This window comes from Chiloscyllium punctatum, chromosome 2 (assembly GCF_047496795.1).
Source record: "Chiloscyllium punctatum isolate Juve2018m chromosome 2, sChiPun1.3, whole genome shotgun sequence".
In the NCBI taxonomy this organism is placed as follows: Eukaryota; Metazoa; Chordata; class Chondrichthyes; order Orectolobiformes; family Hemiscylliidae; genus Chiloscyllium; species Chiloscyllium punctatum.
In genome coordinates this window covers 23,135,227-23,156,972 of record NC_092740.1, presented here as the reverse complement: position 1 = coordinate 23,156,972, position 21,746 = coordinate 23,135,227, and the positions used below count along the sequence as shown (strand labels likewise).

Genomic DNA, 21,746 nt, shown 5'->3' with positions numbered 1-21,746 from the left:
CCATGGAGAGAGAGCAAGCTAATGTTTTGTGTATAGATGACTCTTCATCAGAGATCTTCATCTAGACTCAAAATGTTAGCTTGCTGTTTCTCCATGGATACTGTGTGACCTGCTGTCTTCTCCAGCATTTGTTATTTTCAGTCCTATGATATGGTTGTTAGATTTGCAGATGTCACTAGGATAGGTAGAAATGTAAGCTTTGAAGAGCACATAAGTCTACAAAGGGATACAGATCGGCTAATGAATGTACAAATATTTGGAAAATATAATGTGAGTATAATGTGAGCAAGTGTGAAATTGTCCCTTTTGACAGAGAGAACAAAAAAGATAATATTAACTAAGTGTTGAGAGTTGCAGAGCTCTGAGAGGCAGAGATATCTAGGTGTCCTAGTGTATGAATCACAGAAGGTTAGTATACAGGTAGCAGGAAGAGGCAAGTCAAAAGAATGTTTCACAGAAACATAGAAAACAGGAACAGGAGTAGACCATTCGGCCCTTCGAACCTGCTCCACCATTCAATATGATCAGGGCTGATCATGCAATCTCATTATCCCACTCTTGACTTTCCATGTCTGGCTTCCTCTTGAATATATCTAACAAGCTGTCCCCAACAGCTTCCTGTGGGAGAGAATTGCACAGATTCACAACTCTCTGAGTGAAGAAATTCTTCCTCATCTCAGTCCTGAATAGCTAACCCCTTATTCTTAGACTGTGATCCCAAGTTCTGAACTTCCCCAACATCAAGAACATTCTTCCCACATCTAATCAGTCCAGTCCCATCAGAATTTTGAGATTTCTCCTCATTCTTCTAAGTTCCAGTGAGTACGAGCCCAGTCGATCCAATATTTCTTCCTCTGTCAGTCCTGCCATTAGTTTTGTGAATCTTTGCTGACCTCCCTCAATAGCAAGAATGTCCTTCCTCAGACTAAGAGACCTCATTGCAAGGGGAATTGAGTGCAAGAGTAGGGTGGTTTTACTTCAGTTATGTAGGGCACTGGCAAAACTGCACCTGGAGTACCATGTACAGTACTGGTCACCGTTCTTACAGACAGATGTTAACGTGTTGGAAGCAGTTCAGAAAACTCTTATTAAACTAATATATGGAATGTTTTATGCAGAAGGGTAGGCCTGTATGCTCAGACGTTTAGCAGATCAGAGGTGATCTGGTCAGCATGGATGGGTTGGACCGAAAGGTCTGTTTCCATGCTGTACATCTCTATGACTCTATGACTCTATATAAGATCCTGAGGAGACTTGACTGGCTGGATTGTGAAAGGATATTTCCTCTTGTGGGCAAAGATCTAGAGTGAAGATCATAATTTAAAAATAAGGGGGTCAACCATTTAAAGCAGAGATGAGTAAATGTTGTCTCTGGAATCACTTTCCTCAAAAAGTAGTGCACACAGAATATTTAAGCATTTTTAAGGCCGAGGTGGATGGTGTCTTGATTACCAAAAGGGATAATAACTTATCGGGGATAAGCTGGAATGTAGAGTTCAGTTTATAATCAGATCAACCATGATCCTTATTGAAGGGCAGAGCAGGCTGAAAGAGCTTGATCTTGTTTCTTGTTCATACAGAAAAGGAGTGTAGAGGAGCAAAGCTTTCCTTTTCATTGGAATGACAGCATCTCATTTTCTGCTTGGAAACTCGACAGCCTTCTGGACTTAAAACCAAGTTCAACAACTTTGGGCCTTGAGCACCTTCTCCCATGTCCCTACACAACCCCCCTCCCACACACACACAAGGCCTTGTTATCACTTTATTTGCTGTTAGACATTCCCCATTGTTGGCCACTAATTATCCCCATTAGCAACTATTCATTCTCCCATGCTGATCATCATTGACTCCTTTGTTTGTCCAACTGCTCTTCTCTCTCTTTGTGCTCTAGCCCCATCTATCGTTTATTCCTTACCTTCTCCCCCCCCCCCCCCCCCCATCCTATCTTTTGCATATAAAACTGATATTTTCCTCGTTACCATCAGTTCTGAGGAAGAGTCACTGGACCTGAAACATTAACTCTGATTTCTCCACACAGATGTTGTCAGACCTGCTGAGCTTTTCCAGTAATTTCTATTTTTGTTTCCTTTTATTAGATAGGTTTCTATGATCTGTTCTACTGATAATGTTTGACAATCAGCTTCAATGTATTGTAGTAGAAGAAGTATGGACATATTAGAATATATGAAGGTAGATACATCTCTTAGTACTGACCAGATATATCCAAGAACCCAGTAAGAGGCTAGAGAAGAAATTGCGGGGGCCCTGCTGATATTGCATCATCGTTAGCCACGGGAAGATTGCACGGGAGCAAATGTTGTGCTCTTATTCAACAAGTCTTGCAAAGAAAATCCTGAGAACTATAGACCAGTAAGTCTAACATCTGTGGTTGGTAAATTACTTGAGAAGATTCTGAGAGAGAAGATATCTATTCAATCAGAAAGACAGTTTGATTAGGAATGTGTTTTAGAGATCAAGCCTCTCAAACCTGTTAGAGTTCTTTCAGGAAGCATCCAGGAAGGTTGATGGGGACAGGACAGTAGACATACTATATATATAGATTTCAGTAAGGCCTTTGATAAGGTTCTATTTTGTAGGCTGCTCTGGAAGGTTAGATTGCATGGAATCCAGGGAGAGCTGGAAATCGGATACATAATTGGCTTCATGGTAGGAAACAGAGGGCAATAGTGGAAGGATACTTGTTGGACTGGAGGCCTATGGCTAGTGGAGTACCTAAGGGGTCAGTGCTGGGCCCATTGCTATTTGTTATCTATATCAATGGTTTGGATGAGAATGTACATGGCATGATTAATAGGTTTGTAGATGATACTAAAATAGGCATTAGTGTGGACAGTAAAGAAGGTTATCAGAAATTGTAGCAGGAGCTCGATCAGCTGGGGAAATGGGGCAAGGAATGGCAAATGGAGTTGAATATACATATGTTCAAGGTGTTGCATTTTGGAAAGTCAAATCAAGGTAGGAGTTTCATGGCTTTAAGGAACAGAGGGAACTATAAGTTTAAGTGCACAGTACTCTGAAAGTAGAGTCACAGGTAGACAGGGCAGTGAAGAAAGCTTTTAGCACACTTTATAAGACAGGGCATCGAGTATAGAAGTTGGGAAGTTATGTTGCAGTTGTTCAGGATGTTGGTGAGGCTGCACTTGGAGGGTTGTGTTCAGTTTTGCTATAGGAAGGATATTATTAAACTGGAAAGAATACAGAAGAAATTTGCAAGGATGTTGTCTGGACTCAATGGTCTCAGTCATGGGGAGAAGTTAGACAAGCTAGGACTTCTTTTCTTTAGAGTGTGGGAAACTTAAAGGGTATTTAAGACCATGAGAGGCATAGATAGGTTGAATGCACTCAGTCTCTTTCCTAGGGTTGGGGAATCAGGGACTAGAGGACATCAGTTTAAGATAAGAGGGAAAAGAATAAAAGGGAACCTGAGGGGCAATGTTTTTACACTAAGGGTGGTATGCATATGGAATGAGCTGTCAGTGGAAGTGGTTGAGGCAAGTACATTAACAACATTTAAAAGGCATTTGGCCAAATACATGGTTGTGAAAAGTTTAGAAGGATGTGTGCCACGAGCAGGGAAACAGGGTTAGCATGGATGGACATTTTGGTCGGCATGGACCAAATTGGGCCAAAGGGCCTGTCTCCGCAATGTGGGTCTGTATGTCTCTATGTCTCTGGAGCTTTGAGAAAGGAATTGGATGAATGCTTGAAGGAAACTTTGAATAAAGATGAGGGAAGTGAGAGTGATTGGATAGCTCTTGGAACAAATATTCTGAAGCTCTGTGAGAGAGAATAAAAACTGTTCATTCCATAGAAACATATTTCGTCTCTGCATAGCTCCAAGATATAACATATACAAGACCTGGCATAGAAATGACGAGCTGGCAAGTCCCAGGATTTTCTCTCTAAATGATAGACATTTGTTTTCTTATTGGGAACCTGTCCCTTTAAGTGAACCTGCTATTGGAGCACATTCACTGACAATCGCAGTCTGGGTTCCAGCTGATCAGTGACCTTAGTTGACCCTATCATTTTAAAATGGTACTTTCATGTCATAGACTGTTGAGCATAGTCCCAGAGCATAGTAATCTGTGCAATAGATGAGATTCGGTCTGATACCAGTGTCACTCTGGGCGTTCTAACAATATTCTGGTATTTGTAAGAGATGAAAATAGCATGCTTCCAGAAAGGCCAAACATTGGTCATTGCACAAAGCTCTGCAGCAGACCAAGAATTAACTGATAACGTCTGCAAAATGAAAGCCAAATAGACTCAAGTTGCCCTAAGTTCAGCCTATAAGCATTGCATGTTTCACAAATAGCATCCAGTGAGAGTACATTTGAGTTTCAGGTGATTTCTGATGAAGAAACCCATCAAATGCTCTGGATTCAACTGAGATTATTTTCAATGGAAGTTTGGTTTGAAGTGATTCTTTCAGAAGTCGGAGTGTAATGAGCTGCACACTTCAGGGTCATATTTCATTAAAATTTCAGTAAAGCCTCAAAACAGTCACAATGAAAACTGCTGCAGTGCGACACACCATTACGTGTGGCTTTGTGTTCTCTGAGTGAAGGCAATTTGACTCTGGGAGCCAGAGTGACATGGGCTCAATGAAGGGGAAGAAGAATGTTTTAAAGAGAGCTTTTCCTGAGCCTACACTCACTGCAAAGAAAGATAATCTGGGGCTGCTGGCTGATGTACCTGGAAAGGTCTAAACCATAATCTTAAGTACTTCAATGTTGTGTTTCTGCAGTTGTTGAGGTCTGGTGTTTTGCTATATTAAGAGAATGTGGTATGCATGATCATTGGTTAGTGTTCTCAAAATTGCTTCATCTTTGTACCTCTTAGCGAATAATACATTTGCCATTGTCAGGTGGATGAGATTTCAAGTTTTCCCTGATTGCTTTTTATTAACCCCTTCCTGGAACATTCCCTACCTTTTTTTTTAACCTCCCCTTTACCCTTAAAGGCAATGTCAGTCATAGTGGACAGTTCCAATAGGTCATTGACTCCTCACAGGTCCAATATTCATGCATAAAACACTAATGTACAATTCCAGCACAGAGATCATCTGAGTCCATAACACTGGTCACACACCTTTTTGAATATAGAGAATACTGTGGTGTCAGTCCAGCCCATCACTGTAAGGAAAGCAAAATGTTGGAAGTCTGAATTAAAGACAAAAACATCCTCAAAAAAAAGAATTTTGCAACATCTGCAGAGAATCCCGACAGTATGGAAGCAGGCTATTCTGCCCATCAAGTCCATACCAACCCTCCAAAGAGCATCCCACCCAGATTCACCCCCTTACCATTTATCCCCCATGGCTCATCCACCTAACCTATTCATCCCTGGACACAACAGACAATTTAGCATGTCCAATCCATCTGACCTGCATATCTTTGGACTGTGGAAGGAAACACTCACAGACACCGGGAGAATGTGCAAATGGCCACTTGAAAGTGGAATTGAACCCAGACCCCTAGTGCTGGGAGGTAGTAATGTTAACCACTGAGCCACTGTGCCACCCAGAAGGAGGTAAAAACAGAATTAACAAAGTGCAAATCTGGATTGTTGTGGAATACTGTCTACTTGCCTGGATGAGTGCAGCTCCACCAAAACTCAAAGTGCTCAACATGAACCAAGACAAAACAACCCACTTGATCAGCACTACATCCACTATCTCATTTTCTCCATCTCAGAAAAGGAATGTGCGCACCATCTACAAGGTACACTGTAGCATCTCACCAAGAACACCTTCCAAACCCACAACCTCTACTAGCTAGAAGGACAAAGACAATAGGTACATGGGAACACTGCAACCACCAAATTCCTCTCCAATGCATACACCATCATGACTTGTGAAGATATCACCATTCCTTCACTTTCTCTGGATCAGGAATCTTGGAGTTCCATTCCTGACAGAACTACAGAATTATCTTCACCATTCAATCTGTTGTGGATCAAGAGGGCAGTGCACCGTCACCTTCTCAATGGTAGTTTGGGTAAAGGTCATGCAGATGTTGAAACTGTTTGTCTATATTTTAAATGACCTGAACATTTCTGACTATTAGCTCGCCTTACAGATTATTCAAAACATGTGACACTCTTTAAATAAAGTTCATCCTAAAATGTTTCTAAATTCTCGATTCAACATTTTCCATTTCAAATTTCACCAGTTCTACTTTCCTGACCTACTTTGAAATAATATTCTGAGCTTATCTATCCCATTTAATATTTGATGTGCTTTTAATGAGGTTGTGGCATAATCCTTTTTGTCTACTCTGCTCTATGGTGAACTTTTTTTTATTTTTCAAATGAGCTCACTCGTTTCATACTTGCACTCCCATAGTGCTTTGACAAGTGTTAATTCGTTTTCCTAGCAGATCTATACATAAAACTCCAAATACAATCTGATACCTGCAGGGTAACAAGAAACCTTGCCATTGCTATATTTTACTGACTAATATGTTTCCTTCTTGACAATAGTGATTACATTTCAAACCTAGTTCATCAAATGAAAAGAAAATTAAGTTTGTGATTGACGTGATATCAATGCAATCCTTTTCTTCTTTACATTTTTGAAGGTGAACAATAGTGTGGTTGGAGGGTGAGACTGAAGTTGGGCAAGCGGAAAAGAGGGGAGAGTGCAGTGCTGCATGACAGTCATCCCGCGGTCTGGATTTGGAGCAACACTGGTTGTGGGGGAGAGGGGAGCATGCTTTAAAAATAGCTTTGTTGGACGGTCTCTCAGTCTTCTGCTACCACTGGGACACACTGTAGTGGGAGGGTGGGAGACATGCGGGATTTTGGGGGAGAGCTGGCATTATTGTCTCCAATGAACTTCTGTCAAGAGCTCCTTCATAGACCAGTGAGGGACAGAGTCAAACTTTCAAAGATAAAAACAAAAGGAGTAAACCGTCAAGTGCTCATTAGTGCCCAGCTCTCAGAAGTATGGTGGGTTGTCAGGATTTATCGTGGCTGTTGATTTGAAACTGTTTTTAAAAAGAGAGATGGTCAAACTCTGGTATTGATGTGATGGTGAATGGCTAAAGCATCACCACTGCAGATTAGTACCGAATGAGTAAACATTTTGACACAGGTTTGGCTTGTGAGGCTGCTGAGTCTCATTCCTCTGCCTCCAGGCACCAGACAGCCCAGTAATGGCCTGCCAACCCATTCCACCTTTGACAACCATTTTCCAGGAATAATTTACACTGGCGTGCTGCTGAACTCACCTCGAATCTAAATCAGGCCTTTCAAAATGTATTTTAAAAATCACTGTGAGGTCAGATTTTCCAAGGAAGTGGCAATCTCATGCACACAGACTCATACAGTTACAGTCATTGAGGTGTAAAGCACAGAAACAAATCCTTCAGTCTAACTTTTCTATGCCAACCTCATATCCTAAATTAAATTAATCCCATTTGGCCCATGCTCCTTTAAACTCTTTCTATTCACATACCTATCCAGAGGCCTTTGAAAGATTGGAATTATACCAGCCTCTACCACTTCCTCATTCCATACTCATACCACCCTCTGTGTGAAAAGGTTGCCCCTTAGGCCCCTTTTAAACTTTCATTTCTCACCTTAAACCTATGCTCTCTAGTTTTGGACTTCCTCTCTCCAGGGAGAAAACCTCGACTCTTTATAAACTACTATAAGGTCACCCCTCAGCCTTCAACGCTCCAGGGAAAACAGCCCCAGCCTATTCAGCCTCTCCCTCTAGCTCAAACCCTCCAATCTAGCTACATCCTTGTAAATCTTTTCTAAACCCTTTCAAGTTTCTCAACATCTTTCCGATAGCAGGGAGACTAGAATTGCATGCAGTATTCCAAAAGTGGCCGAACCAATGTCCTTTACAGCCTCAACATGACCTCCCAAGTCTCAAAGTCAGTGCACTCACTAATAAAGGCAAGTATACCAAGTATCTTCCTTGCTATCCTGTCTACCTGGCACTCTAATTTCAAGGAACTATGAACCTGCACTCCAAGGTCTCTTTGTTCAGCAACACTCCCCAGTACCTTACCATTAAATGTATAAGTCCAGACTTTTCTTCCCGAAATACAGCACCTCGCATTTATCTAAATTAAACTCTACATGCCAATCCTTACCCCATTGGCCCATCTGATCAAGATCCCATTATATTCTAAGGTAACCTCCTTCACTGTCCACTATCTCCAATGTTGGTGTCAACTGCAAACCAACTAATCATATCTCCTGTGTTCACATCCAAATCATTTATATAAATGACAAAAAGCAGTGGACCCAGCACCTGTCCTCATGGCACACTGCTGGTCACAGGCCTCCAGTATGAAAAGCAACCATCCACCACCAGCCTCTGTCTTCTACCTTTGAGCCAGTTCTGTATCCAAATGGCTAGTTCTCCCTGTATTACATGTGATCTAACCTTGCTAACCAGTCTACCATGAAGAACCTTGTTGAATGCCTTACTGAAATCCATATAGATTAGGTTAGAATCTCTACAGTATGGAAACAGACCCTTTGGCCCAACAAGTCCACACTGACCTTCCAAAGAGTAACCCACCCAGACCCATTCCCCTACCCTATCTTTACCCCTGACTAATGCACCTAACACTATGGGCAATTTAGCATGGCCAATTCACCTGACACGCACATAGAGTCATAGAGATGTACAGCATGGAAACAGACCCTTCGGTCCAACCTGTCCATGCCGACCAGATATCCCAACCCAATCTAGTCCCACCTGCCAGCACCCAGCCCATCTTTGGACTGTGGGAGGAAACCGGAGCACCCGAAGGAAACCCACGCTGACACAGGGGGAATGTGCAAACTCCACATAGACAGTCGCCCGAGACTGGAATCAAACCCAGGTCCGTGGTGCTGTGAGACAGTAGTGCTAACCACCGAGCCCGTATAGATCATGTCCACTGCTCCATCCTCATCAAATCTCTTCTTTACTTCTTGAAAAAACTCAACCAAGTTAGTGATTGCGACTCTGGCCCTTCTATTTTACTAATGAAGGGAGGTGCACATTTCTGAGAGGAGATTTTGGTCAGAGCTCCCCTCCCCTACCCCCGCCAGAAATGTGGAGGTGCAACTGTCGTGCTGACACTTCTTTTGCAGTGTAGACCTGTCAGAGGAAGGGGAGCCACATTCAATTTTCACAGCTCTTAGCTGCCAAATTCTGAAAGTTGTCAACCAGGCAGCATCTTTGACAGTCGCTGTCAAACAGGAAGTACATTGGGTAAGGGTGATGTTAAGGTCTACCACAAATCTTGCCAGGGAACAGTGTTGACGCTCGCCAACTACCTAATCAAAAATGCTCTCAAAATAAAATGGTAGTGAGAAGACTTCCTTGGGTGGTGATAATTTGGCCGAACCTGCCCAAAGGCAAGGAGGACCTTTTTTTTATTCATTCAGAAGATGTGGGCACCACTGGCTGTCCAGCAGCATTTATTGCCCGTCCCTTGAGAAGATAGTGGTGAGCTGCCTTCTTGAACTGCTGCAGTCCATGTGCTGTAGGTAGATTCAGAATTTTGACCCAGAGACAGTGAAGAATCAGTGATATATTTCTGAAATTTGCAGTTGGTGGTGTTCCCATGTATCTGCTGCCCTTGTCCTTCTAGATGGAAGTGGTCATGTGTTTGGAAGCCATTGCTGATAAGTTACCAACAGCAGATGTCAGAAGGTGGACACAGCATGAATCCCATTGTACCTGATTCCACACCACTCTCTGTCCTACCTGACAACCCATAACCAGGAGGCAGAGGAGGGAGATAAAATTCAAGACAATACCAGAATTCCAGATGTCACTACCTGTAAATACATATATTTGGTTGTTTGTCTTCTTAATCATGTGGAAATAGGCATAGTTTTTGATACTAAATCTTACAACAAATTAATTTTCTCTGGAAACTGCTCAAAGATTCCTAAATCTGACTGTGAATGGAAGGAACAGTGTTGTGTCCGGATCGTCGACCAAGTTATGTCCTCAAATTGGTTCTCCTTTTTCCACACCACATAGTTCTTCTTCAGATATTTTCTAATCATGCTTTTCAAAGAAGTTAGAATCCACCCCTGGAGCACGGTCACTTCCACTGCACCACAAGTTTGCGATCTATAATTTCTTCAAAGAACTCGAATAAATTGGTTAAACTGGATTTCCAAGTGAAAGACTTCAGATTTATTTGCAAAATAAATAATAGCATAACAATTCATTTTGATAGTTTGGAGAGATTTACTTAGATTACTTACAGTGTGGGAACAGGCCCTTCGGCCCAACAATTCCGCACCGACCCACAACCCACCCAGACCCCGACATTTACCCCTTCACCTAACACTACGGGCAATTTAGCATGGCCAATTCACCTGACCTGCACATTTTTGGACTGTGGGAGGAAACCGGAGCACCCGGAGGAAACCCACGCAGACACGGGGAGAAGGTGCAAACTGCACACAGTCAGTCGCCTGAGGCGGAGAATTGAACCCGGGTCTCCGGCGCTGTGAGGCAGCAGTGCTAACCACTGTGCCACTGTGCCGCCCATAATTAGATTAGATTAGATTACTTACAGTGTGGAAACAGGCCCTTCGGCCCAACAAGTCCACACCGACCCGCAGAAGCGCAACCCACCCAGAGACAGGGTTTGTGATGCAGAATGATGCCAATAATGTGGTTTCAAATGACAATACAGTTTTAAATCAGGATGATATATGTGTTTGAGGTGAAAATATAAGTAGTAGTGTTTCCATATGTCTGCTACCTGTCCTAGATTATAGAAGACCCGTGTTTGAAATGCATTTCTAATGGAGCCATGATGAATGGCAGAGAAATCTGACAAGGCCTATCTTGACATCAGAAGCTTTTCACTCCACCTTTTATGTTTTTGACAAGCAATGCAGTTTTTCTTTGTGAGTTGCCATTACTGCTTGTTAATCACCTCATTAACTGCCCAACTCACCTCATTAATATCCAGCTTTCTTGCCTACCAGACAAGCTAGACATGGAGTACATTCGTCATAGAAACCAGAGCATGTTGCTGGCCAATTCAGCTTACTGTTTGCTCTGAAGGAATTCCATGTTGCATACAACAAAACAGTCTTCCAGCAGCATAATGTGTGAGGACCAGCAGTCCTTGTCCACAAATGTTGTTACCTGGCATTTTCCAAACCCTTGCAACCATCCTGACACCTTTCTTGCAGAGAATTGCATGGCAGGATACACCACAACAAGCACTGAAAGACTGCAGCAAGGAGTCTTTGTGCACTCTGACAGGGTCTCAGCTCACAATCAGCTACACTGCCGGGTTGCTCATTTGCTCTCTTATCACTCGTTCAATGAATGCCACACCATGCTATGCCAGAAAGTGGGTGGGAGCCAGTCTTCAGTCCAGTCAAGGTTGGGGATGAGGTCATTCAAGGGAACCTGATTGTGTCGAACACAGGCACAACCTGCACATCACCAAGGGCCCTGGCTATTGCCAGTCATCTGCTTGGGACACTCATGGCCAACGACATCTGTCTGACTGCACTCTAGAGACTGGACAGTGCTCAGGTTTGTTGGGCCATCACACGTGGTCAGGAGAATCATGTACCCTCTGTCAGCTGCAAATACAGTGCTCAGGGACCTGTTCAATCATCTCCATGGGCTATTTGAAGATTGTCGGAGATTAAAGGTGAGTGCACTTCTGAGGGTCAATCCTCTCGACCATTCAGTAAGGTTCAAGGGGGTGCCCATACTGTCAGTGGACAGTAGCAAAAGGGATCTGGGTGTTCCTGTGCTTGAATCACAAAAAGTTGATTTGCATGTGCAGTAGATAATTAAGCAGGCAAATTAAATATTGCCCTTCATTGCAAGAGGGATGGAGTTTTAAAATAGGAAGGTTATGCTGCAGCTGTAATGGGAACTGGTGAGACCACATGTGAAATACTGCATACAGTTTTGGTTTCCTTACTTGAGAAAGGATATACTGGCACTAGAGGTAGTGCAGAGGAGGTTCACTGGGTTGATTCCAGAGTTGAGAGGGTTGGCTTATAAGGAGAGATTGAGTAGACTTGGATTATATTCATCGGAATTTAGAAAAATGAGGGTGGGATCTTATAGAAACATATAAAATTATGAAGGGAATAGGTAAGATAAAAGTAGAGGGGATATTTCAACTAGCAGGTGAAACTAGAAATAGGGGGCATAGCCTCAAGATAAAGGGGAGCAGATTTAGGACTGAGCTGAGGAGAAACTCCTTCACTCAAAGGGTTGTGAATCTGTGAAATTCCCTGCCCAGTGAAGTAGTTGAGACCACCTCGTTGAATGTTTTAAGATGTGGAGGTGCCGGTGTTGAACTGGGGTGGACAAGGTCAGAAGTCACATGACACCAAGTTATAGTCCGACAGATGTGTTTGAAATCACAAGCTTTCGGAGCATTGCCCCATCATGACTCCACTTGATGAAATGGGAGCGCTTCCAAAACTTGTGATTTCAAATAAACCTTTTGGATTATAACACGGTGTTGAGTGTTTTTAAGGCAAAGATAGATAGTTTTTTGAACAATAAAGGAATGAAGGGTTATAGTGAGTGGGCGGGCAAGTGGAGCTGAGTCCATGAAAAGATCAGCCATGATCTTATTGAATGGTGGACAAAGCTCAATGGGCCAGATGGCCTAATCCTGCTTCTATTTCTTATGTTCTTAGGCTCTTATCAATGCCAAAACAGAGGATGGGTGGGGGAGTCCAGCTGGGAGAGAAAGTAGAGCCACTGGTTGTAGAGGCTGGGAAGCTATGTGGCTATGCAAAACAGCATGGAAGGTCTCGGTGTACTACTGGGTGGGGAAGGGTTATTAGTAGCAATGACAACTACCGTGATCTCCACAGCACAGATGAACAAGGTAGGTGTCATTCGGAGTAACACTGAGGTTCATAAGGAGCGGAAGATATTTTGTTGTGGACATATTTTGGTGTCTCCACATCACCGGGGGAGGGTGGTGGCAGTGATGAGAGGATTCAATTTTTGCCTCAATCCACTTGCCGAGCGAGCTGGTCCACATAATTATTAGGTGCAGCAAGACCCTGTTGGTGAGATAATATGCACCCACCCATTTCGGTTTTTTGTCCTTGAACAGTGCTATACCATCCTTAGTGTGGTTAACAAGTGACGAGTGGGGCATCATATTGTCCTAATCTTGATGGAGTAACATCTCTGAGGACATCAGAGCACATCAGTATGACAAGGTTACCAAAGTTATGGACTCAACTTTCAAAAGTGGAACTTTAACTCATGCTTTTAAGTGTCAGAGTCAAGTGACCAAGGGATAGGGCAAAGATTCAAGGGAAGCAGCAAGCAGGTTTAGATGGGATGTGAGGAAAAATGTTTTCACCCAGAGGGTGGTTAGAATCTGGAACTCACTGCCTGTAAGGGTGATAGAGGCAGAAGCCTTCATAACATTGAAGAAGTATCTAAATGTGCACGTGCAACGTCAAGGCATACAAGGCTAAAATATAGGATTGGAGTAGTCGGGTGGTTGATTTTTTTGACTGGCACAGACTCAGTCAATCGAAGGGCCTTTTATCTGTGCTGTCATTCTCTAAGACCCTATGATTCTAACTTTGAATTCATGTCATGCTTCAGCTCCATTCATCTTGGAAGCAAGCCAAGATTTTAATCTTGTTTCTTCTCTGCAGGATTACCGTCTAAACATCTTCCTGCGCCAGCAGTGGAATGACCCCAGGCTGGCGTACAGTGAGTACCCCGATGATTCTTTAGACTTGGACCCCTCCATGTTGGATTCAATCTGGAAACCAGATCTCTTCTTTGCAAATGAGAAAGGAGCCAACTTCCACGAGGTCACAACCGAGAACAAGCTATTAAGAATTTTTAAAGATGGGCTTGTCCTTTATTCAATAAGGTAGGAGACAGTGAGTGGAGGAAATGAGTAGCATAACTCCGATGTCTGTTTTTATCTGCCTGCCAAATGCTCTTTCTCTGAGCAATTGTTTACCATCAGCCTAACTCTAAGCTTCATAACCACATTATCTCCAGTTGGCAGAGTGAAATTCCAGGCTGAAATTAACTGCTGTTTACACTATTCTGATAGACATGGCACCGTGTCTCATAGCAGGGTTGATTGCGCTTTTCTTGTGTAATATGTTGCTAGGGTTCCGAATGACTCAATTACAACTCAATTCCTTTTTGCTGAAAATAAACTGAACCCTTAAACAGTGGAATCTGTGCTCACCAACTTGTCTCTCCTGCCTCTGCAGTCCCATTCTGACGAATCACACTTATTTAAAAATATTGAATTTGCTTGCTCATACATCATTGCAGTTACTCATATAAAGGATAATGATTGAACTTAAAAAGGTTCCAGCCAAATTAGAGAAGTGAGTGACAGATGTTTATTAGTGCAGACTGTAGAATTTCAAAGATGGGTCAGGGCGTCATACTCCAGGGAATCAATAAGTTCACCTACCTGCTGATCGCCAAGCTCCCACTTTTTAAAAATAATTTATTGCCTTCTCAGTTTGTTTCTGCTACTCTATGTTGTGGAATTTTATCAAACAGTTACTCCTGCAACCTGTAGTTTTCGTCACTTCAACCAAAATCTGGCCTTGGGTGAGGGATAACAAATGCTGAGGAAATAGCAGCACAAGAAGACCATTCAGCCCCTCAAGTCTGCTCCAGCATTCAACGAGATCATGGAACATCTGTTGTGTTTCAAATTCCATATGCCCAACAACCCTGATATTGATCCCTCTGCCTAACAGGGATCTGTATACATCTGCCTTAATCATATTTACTGACCCTGCCTCTCCTGCTTTCTGAGGTCGAGAACTCACACAGAGCCAAATAAATCCTCCTTATCTCTGACCTAAAAGAGCGACTCCTAATTTGAAAGCAGTACCTCCTAGTTCTGAACTCACCAGCAAAAGTAAACATCCTTTCCACATCAGCTTGTCAAGACCATTTAGGATCTTATGCACTTGAAATAAGTTATCCCTCACTATTCTAAGCTGCAACAGAATTAAACCTAATCTATCCAAGATATCCTTATCAGCCAACCCACTCATTCCAAGTACCCATCGAGTAAATTTCCTCTGAGCCACCTACAATACATTTATATCCTTCTGCAAATAAAGAGACCAAATCCGAGCAGAATGTTTGAGATGTGGTCTCATTAATTCGCTGTATTATTGAAGAATAACAGCTTTACTTTTGTCTTCAATTTCTCTCATAATAAAGAGATCATCCCCTTAGCCTTTTTGATTATGTGTTGTACCAGCCATAGTGGTAAATCCCTGGGTTTGAAATATGTACAGTTATGGACTCATACAGCTGTACAGCATGGAAACAGACCCTTCGGTCCAACTCATCCATGCCAACCAGATATCCTGAACAAGTCCAGTCCCATTTGCCAGTTTTTGGCACATATCACTCTATATCCTTCCTACTCATATACCCATCCAGATGCTTCTTAAATGTCGTAATTGTAGCAAACTCCACCATTTCCTCTGGCAACACCCACACGCATTACCCTTTGTTTGAAAAAATTGCCCCTTTTAAATCTTTCCCCCTACCTTCAACCGATGCACTCAGGTTTTGGACTCACTCACCACAGGGAAAATACCTTGTCTGCTTATCCTATCCATACCCCACATGATTTTATAAACCTCTATAAGGCCACCCCTCAGCTTCTGATACTCCAGGGAAAACAGCCCCAGCCTGTTCAGCCTCTCCTTATAGCTCAACGCCTCCAACCCTGGCAACATCCTTATAAATCCTTTTTGAACCCTTTCAAGTTTTACAACATCTTTCCTATAGCAGGGAGTCCAGAATTGCACGCATTATTCCAAAAGTGGCCTAACCAATGTCCTGCACAGCTGCAACATGACCTCCTAACTTCTATATTCAAAGCACTGACCAATAAAAATAAGCATACCAAACGCCTCATTCGCTATTCTGTCTACCTGGGACTCCACTTTCAAAGAACTGTGAACCTGCACTCCAAGGTGTTTTTTGTTCAGCAACACTCCCCAGAGCCTTTCCATTAAGTGTATAAGTCCTGCCCTGTTTTGCTTTTCCAAAATGCAGCACCTCATATTAATCTAAATTAAACTCCATCTGCCACTCCTCTGCCCTTTGGCCCATCTGACCAAGATAAACTTCTTTGCTGTCCAGTACACCTCCAATTTTGGTGTCATCGGCAAACTTACTAACTGTACCTCCTATGTTCACATTCAAATCATTTATGTCGATGACAAAAAGAGGTGGACCCAGCACCAATCCTTATGGAGTGAAGGTTTATGGATATGGTGCCAATCAAGTAGTTGCTTTGACCTAGATGATGTCAAGTCTTTTGAGTGTTGCTAGAGCTACACCCTTCCAAACCAGTAAGGAGTATTCCATCATACTCCTGACTTGTGACGGGTAGATGGTGGAGAGGCTTTGGGGAGTCAGGAGATGAATTACCTAAGAATTCATAAACGCTGTATTTTAATTTGCTAAGATGAATGGTGTGTCCACATGGAAGGACTTGCAATCCATGTTGTAAACATCCAAGTTAAACAGATGCAAACAGAAAACATGAAACTTAAAGCACATGTGCATAATCAGTGGACAACTATTAGCAAAGGTAAAATAGGAAGAGAATTTGGATCAGACTTTAAAATTACTGGAATTACATTGTGATTATTACACCATTATCCAGTATGTTGTTAGTGTTTAATTATGTACTTTTAAAAAAATTGTTCTTATTTGACTGGATCAGATTTAGTGTATCATGCCTTCTTTTGGTATACTGCTCTTCATCAATATGCCAAGCTCTCAATTAATACCCCAACCTTGATCTCCATCAGTGCTCTATGCCCACTCTCCATTGATTTCTTAAATTAACCTCATGACTGAATTTATTGTTCCACACAAGAAAAAATATTAATGCAACATGTGTGCACGCAGAATACAAATAAGGAGTGTATCCAAGACATAAAAGTAGAACAAAACTATCCAGTTTAGTCTCTGAACTACTCATGCAGAGCAGATAGTTGAACATTGCAGGCTTTACAGTGGACATTACCAATATTCTTGACACTGGTTGGTAAACAATCAATTTGACAATCCTCAATTTTACAGATTAGCTGAGATTCTGTAGTTCCAACGCCTTCTGACTGTGATTGAACTCCAACCTTTGTTCCCCTCTTTAACTGGCATACATCACTCAGAGTTATGAAGGGTCCTTACTTGCAACACATGGATAATTAGGAGTAAAAGCAGAAATTTCTGGAGAAATTCTGTAGGTCTGGATACTTGTTCTGATGAAGGGTCTCTGGACCTGAAACATTGACTCTGCTTTCTCCCCAACAGATCTGCTGAGTTTCTCCAGCGCTTTCTGAGTTTGCTTCAGATTTCCAGCATCCACAGTTCCCAGTTTCATTTACGTTCTTCATCTGCAAATGTCACAGTTTACTAATGCTCAAATAAACATGAGAATGCTCAGTGCCTCCAGTCTACACCAGTAGAGTTAAACTAGCTTTTTTAAGCCTTGCTGTTGTGTTTGTGTTTTCTGAGAAAAAAATAGACCTATCTTTAAGAGGTGGCCTTCTTCTGTGGTGGGAGATATAGTCAACCCTTTTGTTATCTTTTGTTAAGTCTCTGTCTGTTTGAAGTAGCCTAATAATTTACATGTACAACATGTATGGGTGGGTTACGCTTCGGCGGGGCGGTGTGGACTTGTTGGGCCGAAGGGCCTGTTTCCACACTGTAAGTAATCTAATCTAAAATTCCATTGACTGTTTGCCCGACAGTCACTGAATTTAAATTTACAGTTTTTCTACAGCTGTCCTCCTTTCGAAAACAACATAATTTGGAATTATTAAAAATATAATGTTTATAAATACTTTGGGTTTCTCAACCAGGATCATAACAATATCTCACCTCCACTGGCCATTAAAATTTCTCCCCCTCCTCTCTCTCTACCCCTCTGTCTCTCTCTCTCTCTCTTTCTCTCTCTCTCCCTTTCTCCCACTCCTTTGGAGACTTTCACCGTTCTCTTCATCCAAATCTAAACCTCTCTTCAACCCAGATTCCTATACCTCTCCTCTCTATCTAGATCCCATCCCTGATGTTCATGGTCGACCTTCCTTTTCGAATACCAGGGGGCATGAGTTTAAGGTGACAGTAAGAAAGTTTAAGGGAGATGTGCAAGGAAAGTTTTTTACACAGACAGTGACAGATTATCTGGAATATGCTGACTAGGTGGTCGCAGATATGATAGCAAAAGTCAGGAGGCATTTAGACTGACACATGAACAGGCAGGAAATAGAGGGATGCAGGCCATGTACAAGCAGATGGGATTAGTTTAGGATGGCAACATGGTCAGCATTGTTATGGCAGGCTAAAGGGCATGTTTCTGTGCTGTACTATCCAATTTCATATAGAAAATCCCTGGCCCTCCAGCTGGACATGATCCCCATTCCCCTAATGTGTCTTATTAGAACTCCTTCATAGATCCCCTACAGTGTAGAAACAGGCCCTTCAGCCCAACAAGTCCACACCGACCCTCCAAACAGTCACCCACCTAGACCCATTCCCCTACATTTACCCCTGACTAATGCACCTAAGCTTCACATCCCTGGACACTGTGAGCAATTTAGCTTGGCCAATTCTTCTAACCTGCACATCTTCAGACAGTGGGAGGGAACTGGAGCACCTGGAAGAAACCCACGCAGACACAGGGAGAATGTACTTCCCACAAACAGTTGTCTGAGGCTGTTCCTGGCACTGTGAGGCAGCTGTGCTAACCACTAAGCCACTGTGCCACCTTGTCTTCTGTGACCAGGAAAGACTATGCCAATTGGTCACACTGATAAGACTGAAAGCTCTGCTCTCTGTGCAGCATTCCCAGTGGTTCCACAGTAATGGAGTCACTACATAAATGCTATTATAGTACCTGCTAATAAAAGGTCAGTTGGACAGTGATCGATGAAAGGTGAAGGCTGACAATTCTCAGTTACTGGCAACTACAAGCAGAAAACATGTAGGAATGGCAATCAGTCCTTTGCAATGTTAATCAACATCAACATTCATCAGAGGAGACATTCAACAACAGGATGCACGTAGCATCAAAAAGCGTTCACCAGCTGCAGACACTTCATAATGGGAAGCAATTTGCAATGAGAGGTATAACACAACAGGAGGAAATACTGAGACCATAGCTGGGAACCAGGAATGGTTCAAATTGTGCTTTGGTCCTTGCTGATGGTTTTGATATCCATGAATAGTTCAATCTGATTCATATTAGTCTCCAGTTCTGTACATCTTGCTGATAGCCTGTCTGTCTGACAGCCATCTGACAACCTTGGGACCTTATTCACTGACGTGTGTCAGAGTTCATCTTTCTACTTGGAGATCACAAGCCCCACCAGTGTATAGCCTACGGGTGCCGTTTGTTTTCAAGGGAGGAGTGAGGCAAAACCAACATTGGCACTATTTATGTGAGCAATTACCAAAACTGGAGCACAAATTCTGCTATACCCCACAGAACTTAGGGCAGATCCCTTTTTGCATTAATACCAAAGCAAAAACAGATTACACCAACAAAAACATTGATCAAGATGAGCACTACCTCTCCACCTGGTGCTTCGGCATGATGGAATTAAGAGGAAGAGTCTTAGCTACAGCGAATGAGGATAATTGATTAGTCACCGATGGTTCATTTCCATTTCCAAATGGAGAGCCTTTTACACGTTATCTAACAATTTCTAGAGCCATATACAGTTAGAATTGTACTCTTTAACTCCTCACTGCTCATTCTCTCTCAGCAGAACCTCTTCCCTCTTTTGTCTGACATTGTTCCCTACATGGATTATGCCCACTGGTCCCTCCCTCTGCAGCTCTGAGCAGACATCCCAAACACCAGACATGGGACACTGCTTTGTGCACTCTTGCGATCAGCTGCAGAGTACTATGTCTATTCCCCTGATTATACTGCCTCCTGCTACCACTACAGTGGCAACGGCAGCAATTAGGGACCCAGAAGCAGGGACTGTGGCAGTCAGCCACTTGGTAGGGTTGGTGTGCCCGTGCAGAATTCTGGCAGTCGGTGGGCATCGTGGAAGCAGCTGGGGGCCTGGAACAGCGCAAGAGGAGGACTCTGGCGGTCTGTGGCAAGGCAGCTGGTGAGCCAAGGGGGTGGTAGCAGCAAGACAGAACAGCAGAGCTGCAGGGTTCAAGAGATTGAGCCCAATATGGGGTGAGATCAAGGCCAGCACAGGGAGAGATCGAGCTCAGTGCAGGGACAGATGAGCTCAGTGTGGGGAGAGAGATCGAGCCCAGTGCAGGGGGGAGGATAGAGCCCAGTGCGGGGAGAGAGATAGAGCCCAGCGTGGGGGGGGGGGTGGAGGGGGGGGGATGGAGAGATAGAGCCCAGTGCAGGAGGGGTGAGGGGGTGGGGGGTGGAGGTGGGGGAGGAATGCCGTGGGGTGAAGAGAAAGAGCCCCATGCCGATGGGGGGAGAGATAGCGTGGAGTACATGGAGAAGAAATAGAGTGCATGTGCAGGGGGAGAGATCGAGCCCAGTGCAGAGACAAAGTTTAAAAAATCACACAACGCCAGGTTATAGTCCAACAGGTTCATTTGGAAGCACTAGCTTTTGGAGCCTGCTCCTTCATCAGGTGGCTATGGAGTATAATATCATAAGACACAGAATTTATAGCAAAAGTTTACAGTGTGATATAATTGAAATTATATATTGAAAAATACCCGGGTTGTTTGTTCTGTCTCTCAAACTTTAGAATGAACATATTAGTTTTAGTTCTTTCTTATGTAAATCACAGAACATTTAAAAGTTACATTCTCAAGTGAACTTTACCAATTGGTGTCACGTCAGCCCAGGTAATACGTTAAAGGTGTGAGCTTCCCTGTGAGAGATTGTCTGTGCCACTACGGTCAGACTGATTCTAATCTACAAAATGGATTTACAGAATTTTGCATGGATTCATGTAGTTTTGACCAAAGTAAAATGTAATTCTGCAAGTACAAATTCACCCCACAAACTTGTGTGTGTGTGGTGTGTGTGTGTCTGTATGTGGGGGGGAGGGTTGGTGGGGATGGCAGGGGTAATGAGTGTCTGTGAGAGAGTGTGTTTATGTGTATGAGTCTGAGTGAAAAGGGGTACAAGTCGCAGATCGAGCCCAGTGATGGGGAGAGATCGAGCCCAATGTGGAGGGTGAGAGATTGAGGCCAATGCAGTGAGAGAGAGATTGAGCCCAGTGCAGGGAGAGAGAGATTGAGGCCAGTGCAGGGAGAGAGAGATTGAGGCCAGTGCAGGGAGAGAGAGATGGAGGCCAGTGCAGTGAGAGAGAGATGGAGGCCAGTGCAGTGAGAGAGAGATGGAGGCCAGTGCAGGGAGAGAGAGATTGAGGCCAGTGCAGGGAGAGAGATCGAGCACAGTGTAGGGAGAGAGAGATTGAGGCCAGTGCAGGGAGAGAGATCGAGCACAATGTAGGGAGAGAGATCGAGCACAGTTTAGGGGAGTGATCAAATCCAGTGTGGGGGAGAGATCGAAGACAATGCGGAGGGGGAGAGATAGAGCCCAATGCAGGGAGAGTCAGATCAAGCCCAATGTGAGGAGAGACCAAGCTTAACAAAAGGGAGAGACAGAGCTCAGTGCAGGAAGAGAGATCGAGCCCAGTGTTGGGCGAGAGATTTAGCCCAGTGCGGGGAGAGAGATCGAGCTTAGAGCGGCGAGAGAGATCGAGCC

General features: G+C 43.4%; 1 protein-coding gene across 2 annotated transcripts in view; it reads left to right on the top strand.

Annotated features, from left to right (window-relative positions):
* The window catches only part of glra3 (glycine receptor, alpha 3), a 219,130-nt gene that overhangs the window by 120,484 nt on the left and 76,900 nt on the right, over positions 1-21,746 (top strand). For both annotated transcript variants that reach the window (XM_072594581.1, XM_072594580.1), the window contains exon 4: positions 13,675-13,898. In XM_072594581.1, coding sequence (XP_072450682.1) covers positions 13,675-13,898 — 224 coding nt within the window. The remainder of the gene's footprint in view (positions 1-13,674; positions 13,899-21,746) is intronic.